This window comes from Cricetulus griseus, chromosome 3 (genome assembly GCF_003668045.3).
Source record: "Cricetulus griseus strain 17A/GY chromosome 3, alternate assembly CriGri-PICRH-1.0, whole genome shotgun sequence".
Taxonomy (NCBI): Eukaryota; Metazoa; Chordata; class Mammalia; order Rodentia; family Cricetidae; genus Cricetulus; species Cricetulus griseus.
The window spans coordinates 117,479,824-117,503,881 of NC_048596.1; the positions used below are offsets into that span (position 1 = coordinate 117,479,824).

Consider the following 24,058-nt stretch of genomic DNA (forward strand, 5'->3'; position numbering starts at 1 on the left):
CCAAAGTAACCTCTTCTTGCATACATCCTCTACTGGATCCCAGAGGTAGAGCTGTGGCTTTGCCAGACTGAGACTCCAGGAGCGAAGCTTTGATGTTAGCGGTTCAAGGTCACTTTCCTGGCCCAGCTCCACATGGCAGTGCTGGTCTTCAAGTGAGATCTGGGAGCACAGGGCAGAAAGGTTGCTCTCATTTGATGTGATTGGAAAAGCTGGGGTGGGTTTGTTAGATTTTGAGACATAAAGCCCAGCCTTTGGTGAGCCTTACTTCAAGAAAATGGGCAGTGATGGATTTAAGTTGTCTGTGCCAGTTTTCTTTTTCATTTTGGTTTTCTGACACAGGGTTTCTCTGTGGCTTTGGGGGCTTTCCTAGCACTCGTTCTTGTAGACCAGGCTGGTCTCGAACTCACAGAGATCCGCCTGCCTCTGCCTCCCAATCTGCTGGGATTAAAGGTGTGCGCCACCACCGCTCGGCTATCTGTGCCAGTTTTCTTGTTTGTTTTTCCATGCAAACAGGCAAAATAGGAACTGTTGGGCCCGGTGGTGGCTGGACCTTTGCCTAGGATATAGGAGATATGGGCTGTCCTTCAGGACTGCATAACTCCTGGCATAGAATGTAATTAACTTGCGCAGCACTGTGAAGGGTATCTGTATCTCAAACCTTTTACATACATAATGTCACATTAGTCTCCTGGCAGCGCTCTTAGGCCCAGAGGAAACAGATTCTGGCCATGCTAAGGGACTTTGGTGGCTAGAAGTCTGGTCTAATGAGGAACAAAAGGGGCATTTCAACCCTTTGCTTTATTTTGTTTATGTGGCAGGGTCTCATGTAGCCCAGGCTGGCCTTGAACTCATGAGCAGAACTCATGATCCTCTTGTCTCCACCGCACTCGAAATTTCAACTCTTGGTCCTGGTTAATCCACCCATCTGAGCGCTACCTGGAGGAGACCCTAGATGCCAGGGTCTTGGTTCAAGAACGCAAAGCTTATCAGTTGACTTGATGAAAGCGCCTCGGTAGATCAGTCAGGCAAACGCGAAGGACGTAGTGGATTAAGGCGACGTGTCGCTGCTGACATCCTGGTGGAAGCCGGGTGTCTTGCAGCCGTGAGCCCCCGCGGCCCGAATCGGTCTCACTGGCTTCTGCTCCTTCTGTGATGGACTGAGGCCCCCGGAAAGCGCGGGCTCAGCTCTGGAGCGGCCCGAGCTCTGAAACAGGCCTAAGGGTGGCAGACAGGCTCCTGCCCCGGCCCTGGACCCGCCTTCTCCCGGGTGAGACCCAATGGGGCGGCGGGCTCCGCAGCTCCGCCCCGGCCACCAGGGCCAGCCAAGTCCCCTCCGCACAGCCTGGTGCAGCTACGCGCTCGGACCTCGACCTCGCGTGTTCGGGATGGCCGGCTACCTGAGGGCGGTGCACTCGCTCTGCAAAGCTCCTGGCTCGGCGCGAGCCTGGGCACCGGCCGCCCTGACTGTCCCCAGCTGGCCGGAGCAGCCACGGCGCCACTGTGAGTCCCGCACCAGGGGGGCGGGCGCGCTTGTAGAACTGCGACGTGGCGACGTCCCGGGAGGGGGGACCCCGGAGTACTGCTAGCTACACGCCGGCGGCTGGGGAACGGCGGCGTGCGGGTCGCAAAGGGCTGGGCGGTGGCCTCATTCCTGGATCCCGCGCTGGGCGCGCCCAGGCTGCTGCAGGCGCAGGGGTTCGGTGTAGGGGACAGTGGCAGCTGGTGGCCTGGGGCATGGTTGCTGGGTCCCCTCAGGGCTGGGGCTAATCAGGTTTTTCGGGAGATAGCTTTTTGGGGGTGTGCCTGGATCCCGAGTGAGGTATCCTGACTGCCCTGCGCCCTTGGAGGTAACGAGCGACCCAGAGGGGCCGGAGCGGCCTGCTGCTGCCCTAGGCAGGGGAGGGTCACCTCGCGGTCCCGGCTCAGACAAAGGCAAGGAGGAGAGGCCTCCATTTCCCCTTCGCTCCAATCCCCGCGCGCTCTGGTCCCTCCTCTCCAACAGGCCGACGTCAGCTATTTTTGGAACCTTTACTCGACAGCTGGAGGAATGTTCTTCTATTTTTCCCGCTTTTGTTTAGCTGCCACTCCCCCACCCTTCGTTGCCCTGGAGGCTCAGTCTGGGCTCTGTCCTGGCCTTTTCTTGCTGGGCCCGCCAGGCGCTCGCTGCGTGTGAGTTGGTCCTGCCTGACATACAAGCTGTGGAGAGCTGACAGTACACGCGCATTGTCATTTTCTGCAGTCAGTCATTCCCACGAGGTCTGCATTGCGTGCCTTCAGCTTCCTTCTTAACCGTGAAGGCGCAACTCGAGGCAAAGTAAGCAGGGTTTAGCTAGATTCTCCATTATCAACAGGCTGCCCAGCCTGGCATGTGGGCATCTTTTACACCCTAGCTACTCAACGCTCTGCTACAAGAGACAATGTAGAGTGCTTGGTGGCCTTTTGGATGCCTGTTGCCACGGAAATTCTATCCTGACCTGGCCCAAAGCCCCTTGGGTTTAGCCAAGAGAATGAGGAAGAGGGGGTGGGTCTGGCTATGGGGCTTGTTCAGGCTAGAGTGGTAATCTTTAACTGAGTGTGGGAGCAGCTGACCGTAGCTGGGGGCCAGGAGGAGGGAGAGGGCGGGGCACCTGACCCTCCCCTTTGCCAAGGAGAAAGGGACATTTCTGCTTTTGTGCTTCTGACTCTGAGCCCTGAAACCCGGTCAAATGTCTGCAGCCTCTAAGACGCTCATACGGCAGCCCTGAAGCAAAATCTGATAGAAGTTAAAGGCATCCATCACTTCTTGTTTCTTTTTCATCTTTTCCCTTTTTGGGGGGGTGGGGTGGGGGCTGTATTAATTGTAAAAAATAAAACAAGCAAACAAAAACTACTCCAAGAAACCACATTACCAAGAAAATAAAGCTCCTTTGGGATCCTGAATTTGGACATACATTTTAAAAAGTAGCCAGCGGAAGGTTCTTCCCAAAGGTCTCCAAGTCGGGTGGTGCCTAAAACACAACAAACAAAAGCATCCAGTGTCCTGGCTGCCCCATAGTTCCCACATGCATCTCTTTCTAGCTTGTATCCCTCAGCAGCTACTTGCTGGCAGCTCTGATAAGTTAGAATGTGGGAAGGTATGGCATAAGCACTTACTTAGACTCCCTTTATTCTACTCCTGGCTAGAAACTTTGTCATTTCCTCACCTCGTCGTTTAAAGTGAAGAAACTTCATCAGTTCTTCACCTTAAATATCTATATCTTTATCTATATATCTTATTGCCCTGAGAGCCCAGCCCTGCACACTTGGAGGGGACAGGCAATTCCAAGTGTCTAAGATCCCAGAATAAATTATTATTACTATTACTATTATTATTATTATTATTATTATTTGTTTTTTTGAGACAGGGTTACTCTGTGTAGCTTTGGAGCTTATCCTGGCACTTGCTCTGGAGACCAGGTTGGCCTGGAACTCACAGAGATCTGCCTGCCTCTGCCTCCCTAGTGCTGGGATTAAAGGCGTGGGCCACCACCGCCCGGCCTGGTGTGTTTTTTTTTTGTAGCTTTGGAGGCTGTACTGGAACTCGCTCTGTAGACCAAGCTGACCTTGAACTCAGAGATTTGCCTGTCTGCCTCACAAGTGTTGGGATTAAAGGTGTGTGCCACCACCTGGTCTTTCATCAAGTTTTGCAGACCCAGGGGTCAGTTCATTTCTGTTCTGCCCTGAGCCTTGTTTATTAAGCCAGGTCAGATAAGTCCCCAGCTGCCCATCCCCAGCACAGCTTCCCCCAGAGTTGGTTTGGGTTTTGTGTAGGTTTTCAGGGGGAACACTCGAGAACAGGTCTCAACCTGAGGGTCTGGACCCTTTGGGGTTGCATAGTAGAAGTATACATTACGATTAATAACAGTAGCAAGATTACAGTTATGAAGTAGTAACAAAGTAATCTTATGGTTGGGGGTCACCACTTCATGAGGAACCGTGTTAAAGGGTCTGAGCATTAGGAAGGTTGGGAAAGACTGCCCTGGAAAGACTTGGATGCCCCAAGTTTTCCACCTTTAGCTGGGCCCTCTTGGGCTCATTCTACCTTCCACTCCGGCAGACTTGGAGAGCAGCTTCATGTTGTGCAAAGCCAGGATCTGTGGCTTGCTTTGGAGTTTATACTGTGTAAAATGCATCAGGGCCTCACACATGGCTTGCAGCTTCTAGGTCTTTCTAAACTTTTTTGAGCCAGTCTCACTAAATTGTTCTGGCTAGCTTTAAAATTTGTGAACCTCCTGCCTCCACCTTCTGAGTAGGTAGGATTGTAGGCATGTGCCTCAACAGCTGGGTGCAGGATCCTCCTCCAAGTGCTGGAGCCCCAACTCAGGGAGTCACAGATGCTAGGCAAGCCTTCCATCACTGAGCCGTGCCTCCAGCCCAGATTACAAATACTCATTTACTCTGTGTCTGCTCTGGGCAGGGTGCCCATCACATGAGAGAGTTCCCTGCTTATGTGTGACAATGGCCCTGGGCAGTGGGAAGGGAGGGAACACATTCATTCAAGTAGAAAGTGAGCCCAGGCAGCCCTGATGTATGCTTGTTCTCCATTTATGCCTTTGGTATATTGTCTTCCTTTTGTGGACCAGAAACCATGCAAGGTGTAGAGGACAAAGCTGGGAGTGGGAGTGGGGAAGAGTTTTACCTTTGGGCTTTAATTTTTTTTTTTTTTTTCTGAGACAGGGTTTCTCTGTGGCTTTGGAGGCTGTCCTGGAACTAGATCTTGTAGACAAGGCTGATCTCGAACTCACAGAGATCAGCCTGCCTCTGCCTCTCGAGTGCTGGAGTTAAAGGTGTGCGTCACCACCGCCCTCTGGGCTTTAATTCTAATGTGGAGGGAACAGGCACTTAAGGTAGTTGACCATTGTGACACATAGTAATGAACTAAGGAGAAGGCTCAGAAAGATGCGAAGTGGACAAAGGCACTGGCTGCCGAGGCTGGTGACCTGAGTTTGATCCCCAGGACCCACATGGTGGAAGGAGAGAATGGACTCCCACAAGTTGTCCAATTGTTCTCTAACCTCCAAAGGTACACTGCAGTGCATGTGCGTGCCCAGAGTAAATAGATGTAATATTGAAAGAGCAAAATAAAGAGGGTGTAAGGTGTATGGAAAGGTTCGAATGGGGCAGACAGAAGAGACCCAAATGAATGAAGCCTGCGCAGGGGAAGAAGCTGACTGTTTAGATATCAGAGAGCGAGGGAGGGACCTGCAGGTGCCAACGCTGCTTGCACTGTGTGACAAACAGGAGATGAAGTCTTTGGCAGTGGGAGAATTTTTTTTTAAAGATTTTATTTATTATGTATAATATGCCTATAGGCTGGAAGAGGGCACCAGATCACATTATGGATTGTTGTGAGCCACCATGTGGTTGCTGGGAATTGAACTCAGGACCTCTGGAAGAGCAGTCAGTGCTCTTAACCTCTGAGCCATCTCTCCAGCCCCCATGGGAGGATTTTTTTTAAGGGAACATATTCATATAACTTTTAGCAGATTAGTTATTGTTAATCATTAACTATGCCTGTTTGGTAGGGTAAACTTTATCATAGTATGTATGTACAGTAGAAAGTACGTTACATGCAGAGTTTGGAATTATCCACTGTTACTGGCACCCACTGTGTGTAATGGAATATATCCCTTATGGAGAAGTGGGGATCACTGTGTCATCATTTTCATTCTTGTAGGATAAGAGCACAGAGAAATGGCCTGGAGGACTCCATCTTGCACCATCATTTCCCCCCACCACTAATGCCATTTTTTAATGTGTCCTATTTTTTTAGAAATCCATCTCAGCACTGTGGTGGAGGGCCAGTTTCAGGTTTTAATTCATGGTCTTACATATGTGGTCTCATGTTTCCCAGTCTAGCTTTGAACTCTCTATGTTGCTGAGGATGATCCTGAACTTTGGATTCCCTCTGCCTCTACCCTCGTGAATGCTGGGATTACAGATGTACACACATGCTGGGTTTATGCAATGCTGGGGCTCATGTATGCTAGGCAAGCCCTCTACTGAGTCATGCCCCCAGCTTCCACTCCTCCCTTGTATTTTGGTGCCTAAGTGCATTGCACTGGAGGACATGTGCTTGTTACCTAAGCCACACCCTCAACCCCTAGACCATTTTTTGAGAACTTTGATTTTTTTTTTTATTTTTATTTTGAGTGAAAAAGAAAGATCTGCAGGATTTCACAGTGTGTTCCGCAATCAGGTGTATTTTTTTTAAAGATTATTTTTATTTTTATAATTATTTTTTTATGTTTACAAGTGCTTGCCTATATATGCACCAAGGGCATGATGCATGTCTGGTGTCTGTGGAGGCCAGATAAGGGCATCAGATCCCCTGGAACTGGAGTTACAGATGGTTAGGAGCCACCATATGGGTGCTGGGAACCAAACCTGGGTCCTCTGTCATCTCTCCAGCCCCAAAACTATTTGTGTGTGTGTGTGTGTGTGTGTGTGTGTGTGATGTGTGTGATGTGTGTGATGTGTGTGATGTGTGTGTGTGGTGTGTGTGTGATGTGTGGTGTGTGATGTGTGCATGTGGTGTGTGTGTGTGGTGTGATGTGTGTGTGTGTGTGTGTGTGTGTGATGTGTGTGTGTGTGATGTGTGGTGTGTGATGTGTGGTGTGTGTGTGTGGTGTGTGATGTGTGGTGTGTGTGTGTGGTGTGTGATGTGTGTGTGTGGTGTGTGTGATGTGTGTGTGTGTGTGTGTGTGTGTGTGTGTGATATGTGTGTGTGTGGTGTGTGTGCTGGTGCCTTTGAGACCAGAAGAAGGCATTGAATCCCTTGCAGCTAAAGTCCTATGTGGCAGTGAACTGACAGTTGTGTGTGCTGGGAAACCATCTCAGATCCTAGGAGTACAGCAAGTCCTCCTAACTTGTTTATCTTTTGCAATGTGGGGCATGGAACCTAGGCCCTCGAGGATTCAAGCTTGCTGTCACTTTGGAAGTATTCAGGAAGCCTTGGGTATTACTCCTCTTCTCTTCCTTTCCCTCTTGACAAGGGTACATACAAGCTATGGTATACATTGTGGGGGTCAGAGGCCAACCTAGGGTTTTGGCACTCCCCTTCCACCTTTTCTGAGACAGCATTTCTTACATTTCACCACTGTGTGACAGGCACCAACTGAGTCCAGCTCTTTTATGTTGGTTCTGGGGTTTTAAACTTGGATTCTTAATTTCGTGTGGTAAGCACCTCCCCCCACTCCAGCCCATTTCTTGTGGTTTAGATGATTTATCATCCCATGTCTCTTTGAAGCGGGCAGAGCATGGTTTGTTTGCAAAACTAAACAACAGAAAAAAGTCTCAAATGCCCACCATTTGGGTACTCTAGAGGGTACAGGTCAGCCTGGAACAGGGAAGCCCTCCCTCAGCCCCGCTCTCCTTGCTCCTAGCAAATGTCACTGCTTCACTGTGTTGGAGTAACTCATTCAAGACAGGCTGTGATCTAAGATTGTTGGTGGGGGCGTTTAAAGTTTTACTACTTTTATTTTGGTTAAAATATTAGCCATGACAACTTTTTTTTTTTAAGATTTATTTATTTTTATTATGTATACAACATTCTGCTTCCATGTATATCTGCACACCAGAAGAGGGCACCAGATCTAATAATGGATGGTTGTGAGCCATCAATGTGGTTGCTGGGAATTGAACTCAGGACCTCTGGAAGAGCAGTCGGTGCTCTTAACCTCTGAGCCATCTCTCCAGCCCCCACAACTTTTTTTTTTTAGAATACTTTTTTACATTGATTAATTGTGTGTGTGTGTGTGTGTGTGTGTGTGTGTGTGTGTGTGTGTGTGTCTACATACATGTCTGCCACAGCACCCTTATATCAGAGGACAACTTGCAGGAGTTGGTTCTTTCTGTCCACCAGGTAGAATCCAGGAAATGAACTCAGTGGTCAGGGTGGTCAATCTCTGGCCCTAGAATATCTTTTATTTATTCTTTGGCAATTGCTTTCTTTTTATTATTATTTTAACAGTATATTTAAATGTATTCTTTGACCACTTCACACATCCATACAATGTATCTTGTTCGTTTCTACTCCAAGTCTCACTTCAGTATGGTCAGCGTTTGTTACTATGTAGCCATCAGCTCCAGACATCTGCAGAACCTTTTCATCTTACAAAACTGAAACTCTGTATCTACGAAACAGTAACTTCCTACTTCCTCCTCTGTTAGCCCCGGCAGCTATCACTCAGCCTCTCCCCCAACTCCGAGACGGTTTCTCTGTGACTTTGGAGGCTGTCCTGGAACTAGCTCTTACAGACCAGGCTAGTATCGAACTCACAGAGATCCGCCTGCTTCAGCTTCTTTTTTGTACTTTAATGGTCTACACTATCTGTTCTCAACCTGTGGGTCTCGACCCCTTTAATGAACCTCTATCTCCAAAAATATTTACATTACAATTCATAATAGTAGCAAAATTACAGTTATGAAATAGCAATGAAAATAATTTTATGGCGTGGGGGGGGTGTTTACCACAACATCAGGAACTGTATTAAGAAATCACAGCGTTAGGAAGGTTGAGAAGCATTAGGAAGGTGCTCTAGGCACCCGTGTTAGTAGAATCCTACAGTATGTCTTTTGTTTTGTTTGTTTGTTTTCTTTTTTTCTTTTGAGGCAGGGTTTCTCTGTGTAACAGTCCTGGCTGTCCTGGAATGCTCTGTAGACCAGGAAGGCCTGGAACTCAAGATATCTGCCTGCCTCTGCCTCCTGAGTGCAGAACTAAAGGTGTCCACCACTACCCCTGGCATAACTGTCATGTTTGTATTATATACTGTCCTTAGGGCTTACCTATGTGTGGCATGTGACAGGATTTCTTTTTATTTCTTCCTTCTTCTAAGTCTGAATTATATTTCATGGATGTACAGACCATATTGTTTATTCACTTACTCATTGCTAGACACCACCTTTGGGTTGTTGTGAATGATGCTGCAATGAACATGGGTGTGCAAGCATCTTCTTCCTGTCCCTGCTTTGAATTTGATTCTGGCTTTTGTTTTCTTGGTTTGCTTGTTTGTTGACAGTTTATTTTGGTAGTGCTGGCGATGGAACCCAGGGCTTTGCTCAGGCTGTGAAAAATTTCAGGCAGTCCTCTTGCCTTGGGCTTCTGAGGGCTGAGAACACAGGACCACTACATCACAACAGGTTCAATCTCCTGATAGTTTACACTTGATCTTAACTAAAAGGCTGAGAAGCGATCCCTCCCAGTTGGCTTGTTGAGATGGGGTCACTTGGAGGCCAGGTTGGCCTTGAATTCTATGTGCAGTCTAGGTAGGATGGCCTTCAATTTCTGACCCTGCAAGCTCAGTTTATGCAGTCCTGAAGACTGAACCTGGTGGGCCCGTGAATACTAGACAAGCACTCCTTCAGCTGAGTTACATTCCAAGCCCACTCCCATGATTTTTCTTTTTTTTTTTTTTTTTTTTTTTTTTTGGTTTTTCGAGACAGGGTTTCTCTGTGTAGCTTTGGAGCCTATCCTGGCACTTCCTCTGGAGACCAGGCTGGCCTTGAACTCACAGAGATCTGCCTGCCTCTGCCTCCCAAGTGCTGGGATTAAAGGCGTGTGCCACCAACGCCTGGCCCATGATTTTTCTTAAAAGATTTATTTTATTTTGAATTATGTGTGTCTGTAGGAGTATTGAGCACATACTAATCCTTATAAGAGGTTGTGAGCTTTATTGACATGGGTACTAGGAACGAACTCAAGTCCTCTAGAAGAAAAGTGTGTACTTCTATCCTCTGAGCCATCTCTCCAGCACCTCCTTATTTAAACATGAATGAGTGTTTTACCTGCATGTATGCTTATATGTGTACCATGTGTGTGTTTGGTGCTCAAGGAGTTCAGAAGAGGGGATCAGTCCCTGGAACTAGAGTTACAGACAGTTGTAAGCCATTACATGGTGGGAATCAAACCTGGGTCCTCTTTAACAGCAGCCTCTCTCCTGATTTTTGAAGACATTAGTCACCAATGGATATTTTAAAAGCCATGGTGATATTAATGCCTGTAATCTCAGTACTCAGGAGGCAAAGGCAGGTGGATCGCTGAGTTCAAGGCCAGCCTGGTCTACAGAGTGAGTTCCAGGACAGCCAGGGCTGTTACACAGAGAAACCCTGTCTCAAAAAACAAAAACAAACAAAAAATTCTAGAACTATACTTTAAAAAAAACCAAGAGGGGCTTGCTTACACTTTCAGGGGCTTAGTCTGTTATCATCATGGCAGGGATGTTATCATCACGTGTTACCGTGTTATCATCACGGTAGCAGGCAGGGTGAAGTGCAGAAGTAGCTAACAGCTACATCCTGATGGTAGGCTGAACAAGAGAGCTTCTGAAACCTCAAAGCCCACCCTCAGTGACACATTCCAATAAGGCCCCACCTTCTAATCCATCTCAAATAGTGCCCGTCCCTGATGACCAAGCATCCAAATATAAGAGCCTATGGGGACCATTCTTATTCAAACCACCCCAAGGGTGTATGTAGTTCAATGGATGAGAGTTTGGGGTGAATATGCAAGGCTCTGTGATGTTTTTGTTTTGGAGTCCGTAGTGAGGGGATAGGGGGAGTGAGGGAGTGGAGGGTGAGGGGTAGGGAAGGAATGGGAGGGACATCAGTTTCTAGGGCAAAGCAAAAGTGCCTAACTGGCTTGGAACAGGTCCCTGCCCCTAGCTCCTCTGGGAAGCCTCAGCAACCTGGAGTTTGACATTGTTGCTTGCTTTGTTTCCTGTTTTCTTCCCTCCCCCTCCCTCACCCAGTGGTTTCACAACATAATACTGCAGTGTCAATGATGCTTTCTTAACACCAGGTTGCTATGTGAATAGGTAGGCGCTGTGTTCTCTAATTCTACGAACACTGCCATGTACAACAGGGTGCGCTCTTGACTTTGACCCTCCCCTCCCCCTGCTGAGGGGTGTAGCACCCACATTGATGTTGGCATTGGGCTGTGTCATCTGCTACTGAGGTTGAGACCCTTAGAACTGGCTTATGACGCAGGTTTAAAAAAATCTGACAAGCTATCTTTAAATGAACTCTCAGAAGAGGCTTCTAGAAGCCAAACAAGTTCTGCCCAGCAGACTGTCTCAGGCCCTTTTAACTTCAGCTTCAGACGAAAGGGAAAGAATTCTGTAGTTTCCATCTCAGGTACCATTAAGCCTGCGTTCCCAGAGAGGAAGGTCCAAGTCCTCTGGGTTTTGTGTGTTCCTCCTCCATAACCTGAGGCCATAAGCCGATCATCTCTGAGCCTCAGTTCCCTCATGGTTAAAATGGAAGCAATGAGGGGATACAAAGACCTTAAGAGCACTGGCTGCTCTTCCAGAAGACCCAGGTTCAATTCCCCACACCTACATAGCAGCTCACAACTGTCTGTAACTCCAGTTCCAGAGAATCTCAAACCCTCACACAGACATGCATGCAGGTAAAACACCAATGCACATAAAAATATTAAAAAAAGAAAATTTTATTAATAAAATAAATGGAATTGATGAGTATTGTAGCATGCACCAGTAGTCTTAGTATTTGGCAAGTGAAGACAGAAGAGTCATGAGCTTGAGGCTAGCCTGGCCATACAGTAAATGCCAGGCTAGACTGGGCTACATATCTAGATGCTATGTAAAAAACAAACCAACAAGCTAGTGTGGTAGAGCATACAGGTAACCCCAGACCTGAGAGGGCAGAGGCAGGAAGATCAGACATTCAAGGTCATTCTTGGCAACACAGAGAGTTCAAGAGCCTGGGCTACCTGTGAACCTTTCTCCAAAGCATCAACCAACCAACCAACCAAACAAACAAACAAACAAGATGGCACTAGGGATGCATCCCTTGGGGTTGCTTTGTAATGAGATGGTGATTTGATAAGCAGGCTTGGTCTGTTGTCAGGCACATATTGAGCTCTCACTGTGGGTCTGCACATGTCTCTCCTGGCTTCAAACTTTTTTTGGGGGTGGGGATTCCAAGACAGGGTTTCTCTGTCTAGCTTTGGAGCCTGACCTCCCACTCACTCTGTAGACCAGGCTGGCCTGGAAATCACAGAGATCCGCCTGCCTCTGCCTCCCAGGTACTGGGATTAAAAGCAAGCGCTACAAGCTTTTGAGAGCTCCCAGCTTGCAGACAGAGTCCAGTTTAGTGCCTTTAAGAGGATCATATCGGAAGAACATGCGGGGGACAGGGAAGAGCTGAGACTCTTGGAGAAGTGGGCCATCTGTCCACCTGAGGGTTTGTGGGCAGGAACCCTGAGTTGGTCTGGATCGGGTAGTCCCAGCTGGCTGTGGTTCTCTGTTGGTCCCTTCAGCTTCCAAGGGGAAAGGATCTGGCTGGCCAGACTGGCCCCAACCCCTTAAGCTGGGAGTAATGGGTTAGCTCTATATTGCCATCCTTCATGTGGGAATGCAGGTCTCAAAAGCAGGGGCTGGGGAAGCAGTTGCTGGGACACGGAGCCTTTGGATATGATGGGCTGTGTGTCTATTTCTAGATGCAGACAAGAGGATCAAGGTGGAGAAGCCAGTGGTGGAGATGGACGGCGATGAGATGACTCGCATCATCTGGCAGTTCATCAAGGAGAAGGTAGCACTCTTCCCTTGATGGGTGGCAGGTATCAGGTCCCCCTGAGTCCCATGGTTCCCTGGTGGACAAGAGGCCTCTTTTTTCATTTTCTGTCCACCCTCCTCGTGTTAACATTAGCAGTTGTGAGTTCTGTTTTTGTTTGTTTTTTGAGATAGGGTTTCTCTCAATTGCTTTGGAGCCTGTCCTGGAACTCGCTCTGTAGACCAGGCTGACCTCGAACTCACAGAGATCCACCTGTCTCTGCCTCTGGAGTGTTGGGATTAAAGACATGAGCCACTAACGCCCGGCTTAGTTGTTAGTTCTTTGTTGTCAGCCAGTGCGTATCCTGAACAGTCGGGGTCTCTCACTCGTTTTGAAATGTGCAGACTTTTCAAATCTTGTTTCTTTCTCTTTTGAAAGCTTTTTATTACATTTGTTTATTACATTGTTTGTTTGTTTGTTTGCATGCATGAGTGTGCCATGGAGCACATGAGGAGGTCACGGGACTTGTCAGTTCTCTCCTATCATGTGAGCCCCAGGGGTTAGACTCAAATTGTCAGGCTTAGCAGTAAGTGCCTTTACCCACTGAGTCACCTGCCAATCCCAAATCTATTCTTTTTTTTGTTTTTGTTTTTTTTTTCGAGATAGGGTGCTTTGGAGGCTGTCCTGGAACTAGCTCTTGTAGACCAGGCTGGTCTCGAACTCACAGAGATCCACCCGCCTCTGCCTCCCGAGTGCTGGGACTAAAGGCATGCGCCACCTACGCCCAGATATTCTTTTTTTTTTTTAAAGAAAAAGAAAAACTAATTGGTGGCTGGCAGGATGGTCCAGTGGGTAAAGGTGATTGCTACAAACCTGATGATGTTTGGGTTTTTGTTTGTTTGTTTGGTTTTTTCACTTCATAACAGCCTTGGCTGTCCTAGAACTAGCTCTGTAGACCAGCTGGCCTCGAACTCACAGAGATCCGACTACCTCTGCTTCTTCAGTGCTAGGACTAAAGGTGTGCACCACTACCTTCCTGCCCAAGCCTGATGATGTAAGTTTAATCCCTGAGACCACACATGGAGAAAGGAAAGGACAAACTACTGCAAGTTCTCTTCTGCTGTCCACACACTAGCCACGGCACATGCCTGCCTCCACAACACACAAAATAAATAAATAAATAAATAAATAAATAAATAAATAAATAGGAACTAGTGTGTGTGCATAGCAGTCAGAAGAATGAAGGTGTCTTGTCGCTCTCCATTAGTTCACTGAGGCAGACTCTCCCCGAACTCGGAGCTTATTATCTCTGGTAGACTGGAAGCCAGTAAGCCCCTTCGGTCTTCCTGTCTCTCCCCCAGATCTGGGGTTGCAAGCATGCACAAGATGCCCTGTCGGTGCTGGAATCCAAATTGCTCTTCATGAATTTGCTGCAAGTGCTCCTGACTACTGGGCCATTGCTCCAGCTTTTTTTTTTTTTTTTTTTTTTTAAAGAGAGTTATTTTACATTGGTTTAATTTGTGTGTATAGATGTTTTGTCTTTGTGTATGTGTATGTGCTTGGTGCCTTCCTAGGTCAGAAGGTATTCGATTCCTTGGAACTGGAGTTATGGGTGGTTGTGAGTCATCATGTGGGTGCTGGGAACTGAACCCAGGTCTTTTACAAGAGAAACAAGTGCTCTTAACCCCTGAGTCATCGCTCTGGCTCTCCTACCTCCTTTAATGTAATACATTTTTTTTTCTTTTTCTTCTTTTTTAAGCCAAAGTCTCATTCTATGTCCCAGGCTGGCTTCAAATTCACAGTGACCCTCAACTTCAGACTTTCGGATTCAGGAATTACAGTCATGTGCTACCATATCTGGCTGTGAGAAAGGGTCTTTTTTATTTTTATTTCATTTTATTTTTTTTAAAGATTTATTTATTTATTTATCATGTATACAGTGGGTACCAGAAGAGGGCACCAGATCACATTACAGATGGTTGTGAGCCACCATGTGGTTGCTGGGAATTGAACTCAGAACCTCTGGAAGAACAGTCAGTGCTCTTAACCCCTGAGCCATCTCTCCAGCCTCTTATTTTATTTTTTAATATTTTAGTATGGCTGGAGAGGTGGCATAGCTATTGAGAGCACTTGTGGTTCTTGCAGAAGACTTGGGTTCAATTCCCAGCACCAACTAGGCAGCTCACAACTGTCCATAGCTTCAGATCCAGGGCATCCAACACCATCATCTGATCTTCACAGACACCAGGCATGCAGGTATACAGACATATATACAAGCAAAACAGACATACGTGCACCGGACATGGTAGTGCATGCCTTTTAATCCTAGCACTCAGGAGACAGAAGCAGGCAGATGTCTGTGAATTAGAGGTCAGCCTGGTCAGCCTGGTCTACATAGTGAGACCCTGTCTCAAAAAAAAAAAAAAAAAAGACTTATTACTTATTTTTAATTATGTGTAAGTGTGTATGCCTGTGTGTGTGTATACACACACGAGTGCCAATTCCCACAGTGGCCAGAGGTGGCAGATTCCCTGGATCTGGATTTACAGTTGGTTCTCTGATATGGGTTCTGGGAATTGAACTTGGGCCCTGCAGGAGCACAAAACACTCTTAACAGCTGAGCCATCTCTTTAGCTAGAGACAGGGTCTTAACTGTGTAGCCCAGGGTGGCCCCAAACTCATGATCTTCTTGCCTCAGCTTCCCCAGTCTGGCTGAAGCTGCCCCTTCTATGTTAAGATCAAAGATCACTTGGAGGAGAAGAGGGATCTCACTGGGATTCAGTGAGATTTGGGATTCAGCTGATTTGATGGGTTGCTAGAGTAGCAGGAGATGCTCACACCTGGCTCCCCCCTGTGGAGCCCAGTCTGGCTTACCTCTCAGAGTCTCAGCCTCCTGCCATCTCTAGCCCTGCTGAGGAATGGCTGATCCTAGCCCCCTTCCTGTGCCCTATCTACCAAATTTCCCTCATCCTTTGCCTGACCAGGTAACTTCTCATGCCTTGGCATCCTGCCCAAGTCAATCTTCTGGCCTGACACTTTGCTTGGTCTCTTCTCTAGCTCATCCTGCCTCACGTGGATGTCCAGCTCAAGTATTTTGACCTCGGGCTTCCAAATCGTGACCAGACCAATGACCAGGTCACCATTGACTCTGCTCTGGCCACCCAAAAATACAGAGTGGCTGTCAAGTGTGCCACAATCACCCCTGATGAGGCTCGTGTGGAAGGTAGGAGGTGTGGTGGGGTCACAGTGGCTGGCAGGGTCACAGGCTATCTATCACACACAGATGGAAGAAGTTGCCTGTGTCACTCCTTAGGGAACGGGGAAATGGGAGCTTCCCTGAGGCTGATTTCACTTGGGGTCTGGGTTGGAGTTGTGGGGAACTGAGAGGGCAGTCGAGTCTTGCTGAATGGGTCTGCTGGGCAGCAGAGCCTTTGAGTTCACTATGGTTGTACCTGGGGCAGGTGTGATTGGGAACCAGCCTCATGTTCATAGCCAGGCAAGGCTTCATGTCTCCTAGAGGCCAGGAAGGTGGTATCCCTGTTGTGGTGCATGGCTTACACCAGTGAGAGACATCGAAGTTAGGGAGGAAGGAGACAGCCTTGGCACTCTCACAGTAGTGAATGCAGTTAACATCCTGGCCTTCTGACCTCTGGCCTGTTTGGCAGGCTGGTGTAAGGAGGCTGTGTGGAAACCTGGGGGAGGATGGGTATCACGATGCTGCAGGGCTGGCTGAAGGTTAAACTTGCTTTCCCTGGACCTCTGAGCATTTTTGCTCCTCTAAAGCCCCCCTCTCTTTTGCCATGTGACCATTTGATCACCCCCACTGCACACAGCATGGCCCCTTTTCTCTTCCTTTCTCCACTTCCTCTCTTCTGGCAGCTGCTGAGATCCACAGCTTGCCTGGCCTGTTACTTCTCTCTTAACTCTAATAAAACTGTTCTTAAGCTTCAAAAACAACAACAGAAAAATATCCTTGAGGGCTTTTCCTCCCTAGTTTCTGCAGTATGAGGAAGCTAGGAACAAAACATTCCAGATGGTCTCAGAGCTGGGGGTGTATCTCAGTGGTGGAGTTCAATCCCCTGCACTGCAAAACAACAATAAAGGGAAACTCAAGCAGCATCAGCCCCTTGCAGACCACCTGCCTATCGCACATTGGAGTGAGTTTTAGTCCTGAGCTTTTCCTTGATGTCCCTGACTCCGGGAATAAAAAAAAAAGGCTGGTGGTGTCTGCACACACCTTTAAACCCAGCACTTGGGAGGCAGAGGCAGGTGGATCTTTGTGGGTTTGAGATCAGCGTGGTCTACAAGAGCTAGTTCCAGGACAGCATCCAAAGCTACACTGGGAAACCCTGTCTTGAAAGACCAAAAAAAAAAAAAAAAAAAAAAAAAAGGGTGGGGGGAGTGAAAATACTTAGAGTAAGACTCAGGCCCTTGTGCATGCTAGGGAAGCACTGTGCCATTGAATGCTGGGGTTTACAGCTCACCCTATTACGGACAAAGTCTTAGCATCTTGGGTATGATGTGGTGAGGAGAAGCTGCCCTTTCTCTTCGCTGAGTAACCTCGGGGGACACCTGGTAAAATGGTAGCCAGACACTGTTCCAGGCACTTTACTGACAACCCAGCATGCTTGGTAATTTTATCAGTGATTTCACTTCACAACTCAGGCTAAGGCATGTTGCAAGTCTCACAGTCAAAATTGGTAGGTTCTCAAGGCCATGTGTTTATTATACTCTAGACCACTGGTTCTCAACCCTCCTAATGTTGCCACCCTTTAAGACCGTTTCCTCATCGTGTGATTCCCCCCAACCATAAAATTATTTTGTTGCTACTGTTATGAATCATAATGTAAATATCTGTGTTTTCTATGGTCTTAGGTGACCCTAAAGGGATTGAGGACCACAGGTTAAGAACCAATGCTCTAGGCTCTTCTACCTTATCCAGGATGACGTCTGGGCCCCCTGTCTGGCTATGTTTTGGCTTGGGGTGCATTCTGGTGGCTCTGTCTGTGGTGGGTCTATCATATCCCTGTCTTCACAGAGTTCAAGCTGAAGAAAATGTGGAAGAGCCCTAATGGAACCATCCGGAACATCCTTGGGGGAACCGTCTTCAGAGAGCCCATCATCTGCAAAAACATCCCCCGCCTTGTCCCTGGCTGGACCAAACCCATCACCATTGGGAGGCACGCCCATGGCGACCAGGTAGGTCAGACTTGGAGACAAAGTCTGTTGACTCAGGCTCCCCATGGGAAGCCCTGGCTCGAGCTACCTGTTCTCTGCAGTACAAGGCCACAGACTTTGTGGTAGATCGAGCTGGCACGTTCAAGATGGTCTTCACCCCAAAGGATGGCAGCAGTGCCAAGGAGTGGGAGGTGTACAACTTCCCTGCCGGCGGCGTGGGCATGGGGATGTACAACACCGACGAGGTAAGGCTGCCCAAGGCCTCCTCCCCAGCTCATCTCTGCCGATTCTGTAGCTTTCTTTACATCTGTTGGCCCCATTGTGGAGACCGCTTGGTCAGAAAAGGGCACCTCCTTATATTATTGGCCGGGGTTGGGTCACGTGATCACGTTTGAGCCAATCACTGATGGTCAGGAGGAAGGGCTCTAATTGGATAAGTTGGAGATACGCGGTCAAACCTAGCCTTAGGCAGTTTAACCAGGCCACCCAGACCTGCACCAGCCAGTGTAAGGTCTAGGAATTGTGAGGTAGAGAGAGCTATCCAAAGTGAAGGTGATGGTAGGGGGTCTGTGCTTCCCAAAGTCTGCACGGTGGTAGCGAACATCTTTAATCCTAGTACTTAGGAGGCAGAGGCAGGTGATCTCAGTGAGTTTGAGGCCAGCCTGGTCTCCAGAGGGAGTTCCAGGATGCCAGGACTGTTACACAGAGAAAAAACAAACAACAAACAAACAAACCCGGGGTTCACTCCATAGTGGCAAAGGTTGAAGGAGTCTTGTAGAGGTGATGTTGACCCTGGCCCTGGGACCATGGGCAAGACTGGCAGTCCTCAGACCAGGGGCCATGCTATGCCCGCTCTCCCCACAGTCCATTTCGGGCTTTGCGCACAGCTGTTTCCAGTACTCTATCCAGAAGAAGTGGCCGCTCTACTTGAGCACCAAGAACACCATTCTGAAGGCCTATGACGGGCGTTTCAAGGACATCTTCCAGGAGATCTTTGACAAGTAACAGCCTCTGATGCTTTCTGAGGGCACCGCAGCCTCCCAGCTCCCCCGCGCCATCCCTACTCCACCTGGGGAGGCTGTGCTTTCAGTGTGCTCGATTCAGCTTTGAGGTTCAGGGAGGGGTCCTTAAGCTGCTGGCCTCCTGTCCTCTCCCCGAAACAAGTCCTTTTGCCCCCAGGCACTATAAGACTGACTTTGACAAGAATAAGATCTGGTACGAGCATCGGCTCATTGATGACATGGTGGCCCAGGTGCTCAAGTCTTCAGGTGGCTTTGTGTGGGCCTGCAAGAACTATGACGGAGATGTACAGTCCGACATCCTGGCTCAAGGTACGCAGGGACAACCAGCTCCCTGAGGGGGGAACTGTTGATATTCCATGACTAGAGTGATTTTTTTTTTTAATTGAAAAATTTCAGTATAATTGTGAGCACAGGGTTGAATAAAAGAGTGACTCTTGGGGAGAAAGTTAAGATACACCCAAGTTAGGCCGGGCATGGTGGTGCACACCTTTAGTCTCAGCACTTGGGAGGCTGAGGCAGGCAGCTCTCTATGAGTTTGAGGTCAGCCTGGTCTACAAAGTGAGAAGCCCTGTCTTGAAAAACAAACAAAACAAAAGCAAAACAAACAAAACATAATAAGGGCATGAGTGTAGACTCCTCAAAGAGTCACCCAGAGCGGTGTGTGTGTGTGTGTGTGTGTGTGTGTGTGTGTGTGTGTGTGTATGTGAGATGTGTATGTGTATATATGTAGTGTGGTATGTATGTGATATGTGTGTGTGTGTTCCCTGTGGAGGCCAGAAGTTGGTGTTAGGTATCTTCTATTGTGCTCCACCTTATTTTTATTTTTAATATATATGTATATATATATACATATATATATATATATATGAGATTTATTTATTTTATGTATATGAGTGCTCTGTTTTCATGCACACCAGAATGAGATCCCATTACAGATTTCGAGCCACCATGTGGTTACTGGGAATTGAACTCAGGTCCTCTGGAAGAACAGCCAAGTGCTCTTAACCACTGAGCCATCTCTTCATTCCCAATATGTTTTTTAAAAATTAGATTTATAAGGTCAGGCATGATGGCATTATAAACAGAGGCAGTTGGAGTGCTGAGTTCGAGGACATAGTGAGTTTTAGAACAGCCAGAGCTACGTAACAAACCCTGTCTAAAAGTTTGTATGCATTCATTATTTTTTTGTCTATCTGGCAGTACTGGGGACTATACATAGGGCCTCATGAAAGCCAGATAAGTGCTCTACTAGTGAACTGCAGCCACAGGCCTCTGCTTATTTGTGCTTGTGCATACACAGAGGCACAGGTATGGAGGTCAGAGGACACCTTGCAGAGTTGGCTCCATCCTTCCACCAGTGGGTCTCAGACTGACCTCAGGTTGACCTTGTCAGGCCTGGCGGCAAGAACTTTTATCGCCTGAGGTGTCTTGTCTTCCCTCTACCTTATTTTTTGAGACAGTTTTTTTTTTCAGTGAACCTGTCTAGCTGGCTGGCGAGTCCATGGGATCGGTCTAACTCTGTCCCTGTGACTGGTGTGTTACAAGACTGTTCTAATAGAGAAAGGAGTGCAGGATACTGGGCCTCACACTTGTAATCTCAGCACAAAGGGGGTAGAAGTGGGCAGACTGCTGTGAATTTGAGGCCAGCTTGGGTTACATGGTGAAGTCTAGGCTAAACAAATACAAAAATAAAACAAGACAGAAAAGGGGCTGTTGAGATGGCTCAGTGGGTAAAGGCACTGGCTGCCAAGCTTGACAACTTGAGTTTGATCCCTGAAATCAACTTGGTGGAGAAAACAGACTCTTGCAAGCTGAACTCTGACCTCTACACTGGCACGTGTGTACTGTCCCCTACACAAAATAAAAACAAATTAAAGACAAAATCTGAGCTGAATCTTCTCCTTAGTAGGTTACCCATGTTTCGTTCCTTGAGCCTTTTCATTCCTTGTGGGTCAGAGGGAAGTTTCAATTCCCTTGACAACAGAGTCATTCCAGCTAAAATCTGGATTTGGGCTGGGTGTTGGTGGCGCATGCATTTAATCCCAGCACTCGGGAGGCAGAGGCAGGTGGATCTCTGTGAGTTCGAGGCCACCCTGGTCTCCATAGTGAATGCCAGGATAAGCTCCAAAGCTACACAGAGAAATCTTGTCTCGAACCGCCCCCCCCAAAAAAAATCTGGATTTGGGGACATTTGGAAATAAATTACTAAGTTTGAAAGTAGCCTAACAGTGGGACTGGAGAGATGGCCCAGAGGTTAAGAGCACTGGCTGCTCTTCCAGAGGACCTGGGTTCAATTCCCAGTACCCACTGTAACTCCAGATCTGACACCTTTACACCAATGCATATAAAATAAAGTTAAATAAATTATTTAAAAGAAGAAGAAGAAAGTAGCCTAATAGCAGCAGAAACCATGACGTTTGCGAAATAGCTGATGGCAGCTCATTCCTTCTAGGAGGCTGCAAGAATGACAGCCCCAGGCTGTGGGGTCTGGGAAGGGAGCACAGACCAGTGTTAGCACACTGATGACAGCTGCTTGTGAGGTGGTATTGTCCTCTCAGCTGCAGTGGGCTGGGGTAGGGTCAGAAGAGAAGGCCTCCAGTGAAGCTTTCTGAGCATGACCTTGAGGGGAGATCTGCCCACTCCCAGGCTTTGGCTCCCTTGGCCTGATGACGTCTGTGCTGGTCTGCCCTGATGGGAAGACAATTGAGGCTGAGGCTGCTCACGGGACAGTCACCCGTCATTACCGAGAGCACCAGAAGGTAAGTGTGTGCACCTCATGGTCCACTGCCCACTGGCCCTGATGCTGGGAGGATGAGCCTGATGTGGGACTCAGATGTTGATCCTCTGGCCTGTCCTTAGGGCCGACCCACCAGTACCAACCCTATTGCCAGCATCTTTGCTTGGACACGGGGGCTAGAGCATCGAGGGAAGCTGGATGGGAACCAGGACCTCATCAGGTGAGCACACAGGGAGGACTTGAGCTGGTCAGGCCCATGGTTTTGCCCACATGCCTAGAGCCTCACTGCTGCATCCCCTGCAGGTTTTCACAGACTCTGGAGAAGGTGTGTGTAGAGACTGTGGAGAGTGGAGCTATGACCAAGGACCTGGCTGGATGCATCCACGGCCTCAGCAAGTGTGTGCTTTGGGGTTCAGGGTCTGAGACCTCAGAGGAGGTGGGAGAAAGCCAGGGGATCCCTCTTAGGGTCCCTCTCATGAGCCAGTATAGCTTGTCTGGTGCAGGACAAGTCCTGAGCAGTGGCTCAGGCCAAGCCTCCCTAAACCAGGCCTGAGTTGGTCTCCATTGGCAGCTATGTCCAGTGGCTTATTTCTGCTGAATTCATTGTGGCCCTTTGGCAGTGGGCTACTGGCAAACTTGGACCTCTGCCTGGTGGCCTGAGAGGGTCATTCTGATGCTTGGGGTCTGATGTGCTTGGGAAGGGCTTGGCAGATGGCTGTCAGGAGGCCTGAGTCGCCCCTGATGTTCTCTTGGCAGTGTGAAGCTGAATGAACACTTCCTGAACACCACGGACTTCCTGGACACCATTAAGAGCAACCTGGACCGAGCTCTGGGCAAGCAGTAGGGGTGGACACTGCCCAGCTGCAGTGGGCACTCCATACATGGTAGAGGGTGAGCCTCACAGCCCCTCTCCTCTCTGGTGGCCTTTCTAGGGGACAGGTTTTTTTTTTTTTTTTATGATGGAGATGTTTTTAAATGTGTTTTTCCCTCACGGTGGACACTAGGCAGGAGCAGTGTTCGTTACCTCAGCCAGTCAGTGTATTTTGCATACTGTAATTTATACTGCTCTGAATCACATGGTGCCATATTTAGCTACTAAAAAGCTCTTCGCAAAACTGTTTTGCTGTGTTTGTCCCTGAGTGGGAGGATGCAGCTGGCAGGATGCCCCAGGGACAGGGTTGGGGTGCCTCTGGCTGTTAATAGGTCAGCTAGGAGGCCCTTTCAGGAGGGAATAAGGCAGCCTGTGGGCCCCATGCACTCTGCAGAAGCTGCTGGAGTTACTAGACTTGGGGTAAGGCCCTGGGTTTTTCACAAAATTGTCTGTAGTTGTTCCTGAGCAGAAGGCAGCTGGGGCCTAGGCACAGAGGCTCACATAGGGTTTCCAAGCCTGATTCCCTTCTATCTAGCTGTCTTCAACTAGGGAGTATCACCTTGTGATAGTCTAGGAATTTATTATTAACACATGCACCTTTTGTGGCGCTCAGACTCTAACTCAGGGCTTTGTGTAGACTAAGCAAGCATTCCGTCACTGCATCTCCAGCCCTAGTCTTTTATTTATTGGAGACAAGGTCTCACTGTGTTGATCTGACTAGTTTGGAACTCACTATATGGATCAGGCTGGTCTTGAACTCACAAAGGTTTGTCCTGCTTCCCGAGGGCGGGATCAAAGGTCTCTACTATCTTTCTCAGGTTTATTTACTGTAAGCTCTTAAAAACACAACCTCCCAGGCCCTTCTTTGCAGGGCTGCCCCAGGCTTTCTGAGGTCCCTTGTTCTCAGCTTCGCCACTTTGTAAGGCGTGGAAAAGCTACTCCAAAGCCATGTGTACACTCATCAGCAAGCACCGTCCTCATACAGTGATTTCTTTCTGCTTGTTGGTCCTGTCTGGTAACTTTTTTTTTTTTTTTGGCAGCTCTGGACATTGAGTTTAGCTAGGCAAGCATTTTATTACTGAGATCGCTAAGCTGTATTCATTCTCGGCCCCCATCTCTCGCCCCACCCCCTTTAAAACCACTCTTATATATCCTAAACTAGCCTCAAATTTCTTATGTACTTGAAGATGACTTTGAACTTCTCAGCCTCCTCAATGCTGGGATTATAGGCATGTGCCAAAATACTCTGTTTATTGTGCAGTGCTGGGGATCAAACCCAGGGCCTTCTGCAAAGTAGGCAAGAATTCTAACAACCAAGCCTCATCCTCAGCCTTGGGCACAGGTTTTAAAACCTTTTTATTTTATGTGCATGGGTATGTTATCCTGCATGTATGTCTGTGTACCAGGGCCCAGTGAGGCCAGAAGACACCCTGGAACTGCAATTAGAGACAGGTGTGAGCTACCATGTGGGTGGTGGGGATTGAACTTGGGTCCTCTGGAAGAGTAGCAGGGCTCCTAACTGATTACCTAACTCTTCAGTCCCTAGCCACAGGTTTTATATTTGCAGATGCAACTAACTTCAGAGTGGGAATATTTTGGGGGTTGGGGAGAGAATAAAGCAAAACAAGACAGGTCTAACAGTGTATGCCTGTAACCCGCACTTGGGAGGCTGAGGTCGAGAGATCACCATGAGTTTGAAGAGACTGTTTTAAAAATCAA

At 48.1% G+C, this 24,058-nt stretch overlaps 1 protein-coding gene across 2 annotated transcripts; it reads left to right on the forward strand.

Moving 5' to 3' along the window:
* The first annotated feature begins 1,312 nt into the window (after positions 1–1,312).
* Idh2 (isocitrate dehydrogenase (NADP(+)) 2) lies at positions 1,313–23,497 on the forward strand. 2 transcript variants are annotated; one of them, XM_035442440.1, is made up of 12 exons: positions 1,313–1,500; positions 12,479–12,570; positions 15,589–15,754; positions 17,570–17,730; positions 17,811–17,954; positions 18,574–18,710; positions 18,889–19,040; positions 21,378–21,490; positions 21,591–21,688; positions 21,772–21,864; positions 22,225–22,359; positions 23,380–23,497. In XM_035442440.1, exons 1-11 carry the CDS (start codon positions 1,386–1,388, stop codon positions 22,310–22,312), a joined length of 1,359 nt encoding a protein of 452 aa, XP_035298331.1. In that variant the 5' UTR covers positions 1,313–1,385; the 3' UTR covers positions 22,313–22,359; positions 23,380–23,497. The 2 variants fall into 2 exon arrangements, with proteins under 2 accessions (XP_035298331.1, XP_027264030.1); XM_027408229.2 differs by lacking the exon at positions 23,380–23,497 and having other exon boundaries at positions 22,225–22,586.
* The last annotated feature ends 561 nt before the right edge of the window (positions 23,498–24,058 follow it).

What these genes read in the sequence shown, in the direction of transcription:
- Idh2 (XM_035442440.1), top strand. Translation starts at nt 1,386, where the DNA reads ATGGCCGGCTACCTGAGGGCGGTGCACTCGCTCTGCAAAGCTCCTGGC. An exon ending in GGCACGCCCATGGCGACCAG is followed by an intron (nt 17,731 to 17,810) that starts GTAGGTCAGACT and finishes TGTTCTCTGCAG; the next exon opens with TACAAGGCCACAGACTTTGT. An exon ending in GGATGTACAACACCGACGAG is followed by an intron (nt 17,955 to 18,573) that starts GTAAGGCTGCCC and finishes CTCTCCCCACAG; the next exon opens with TCCATTTCGGGCTTTGCGCA.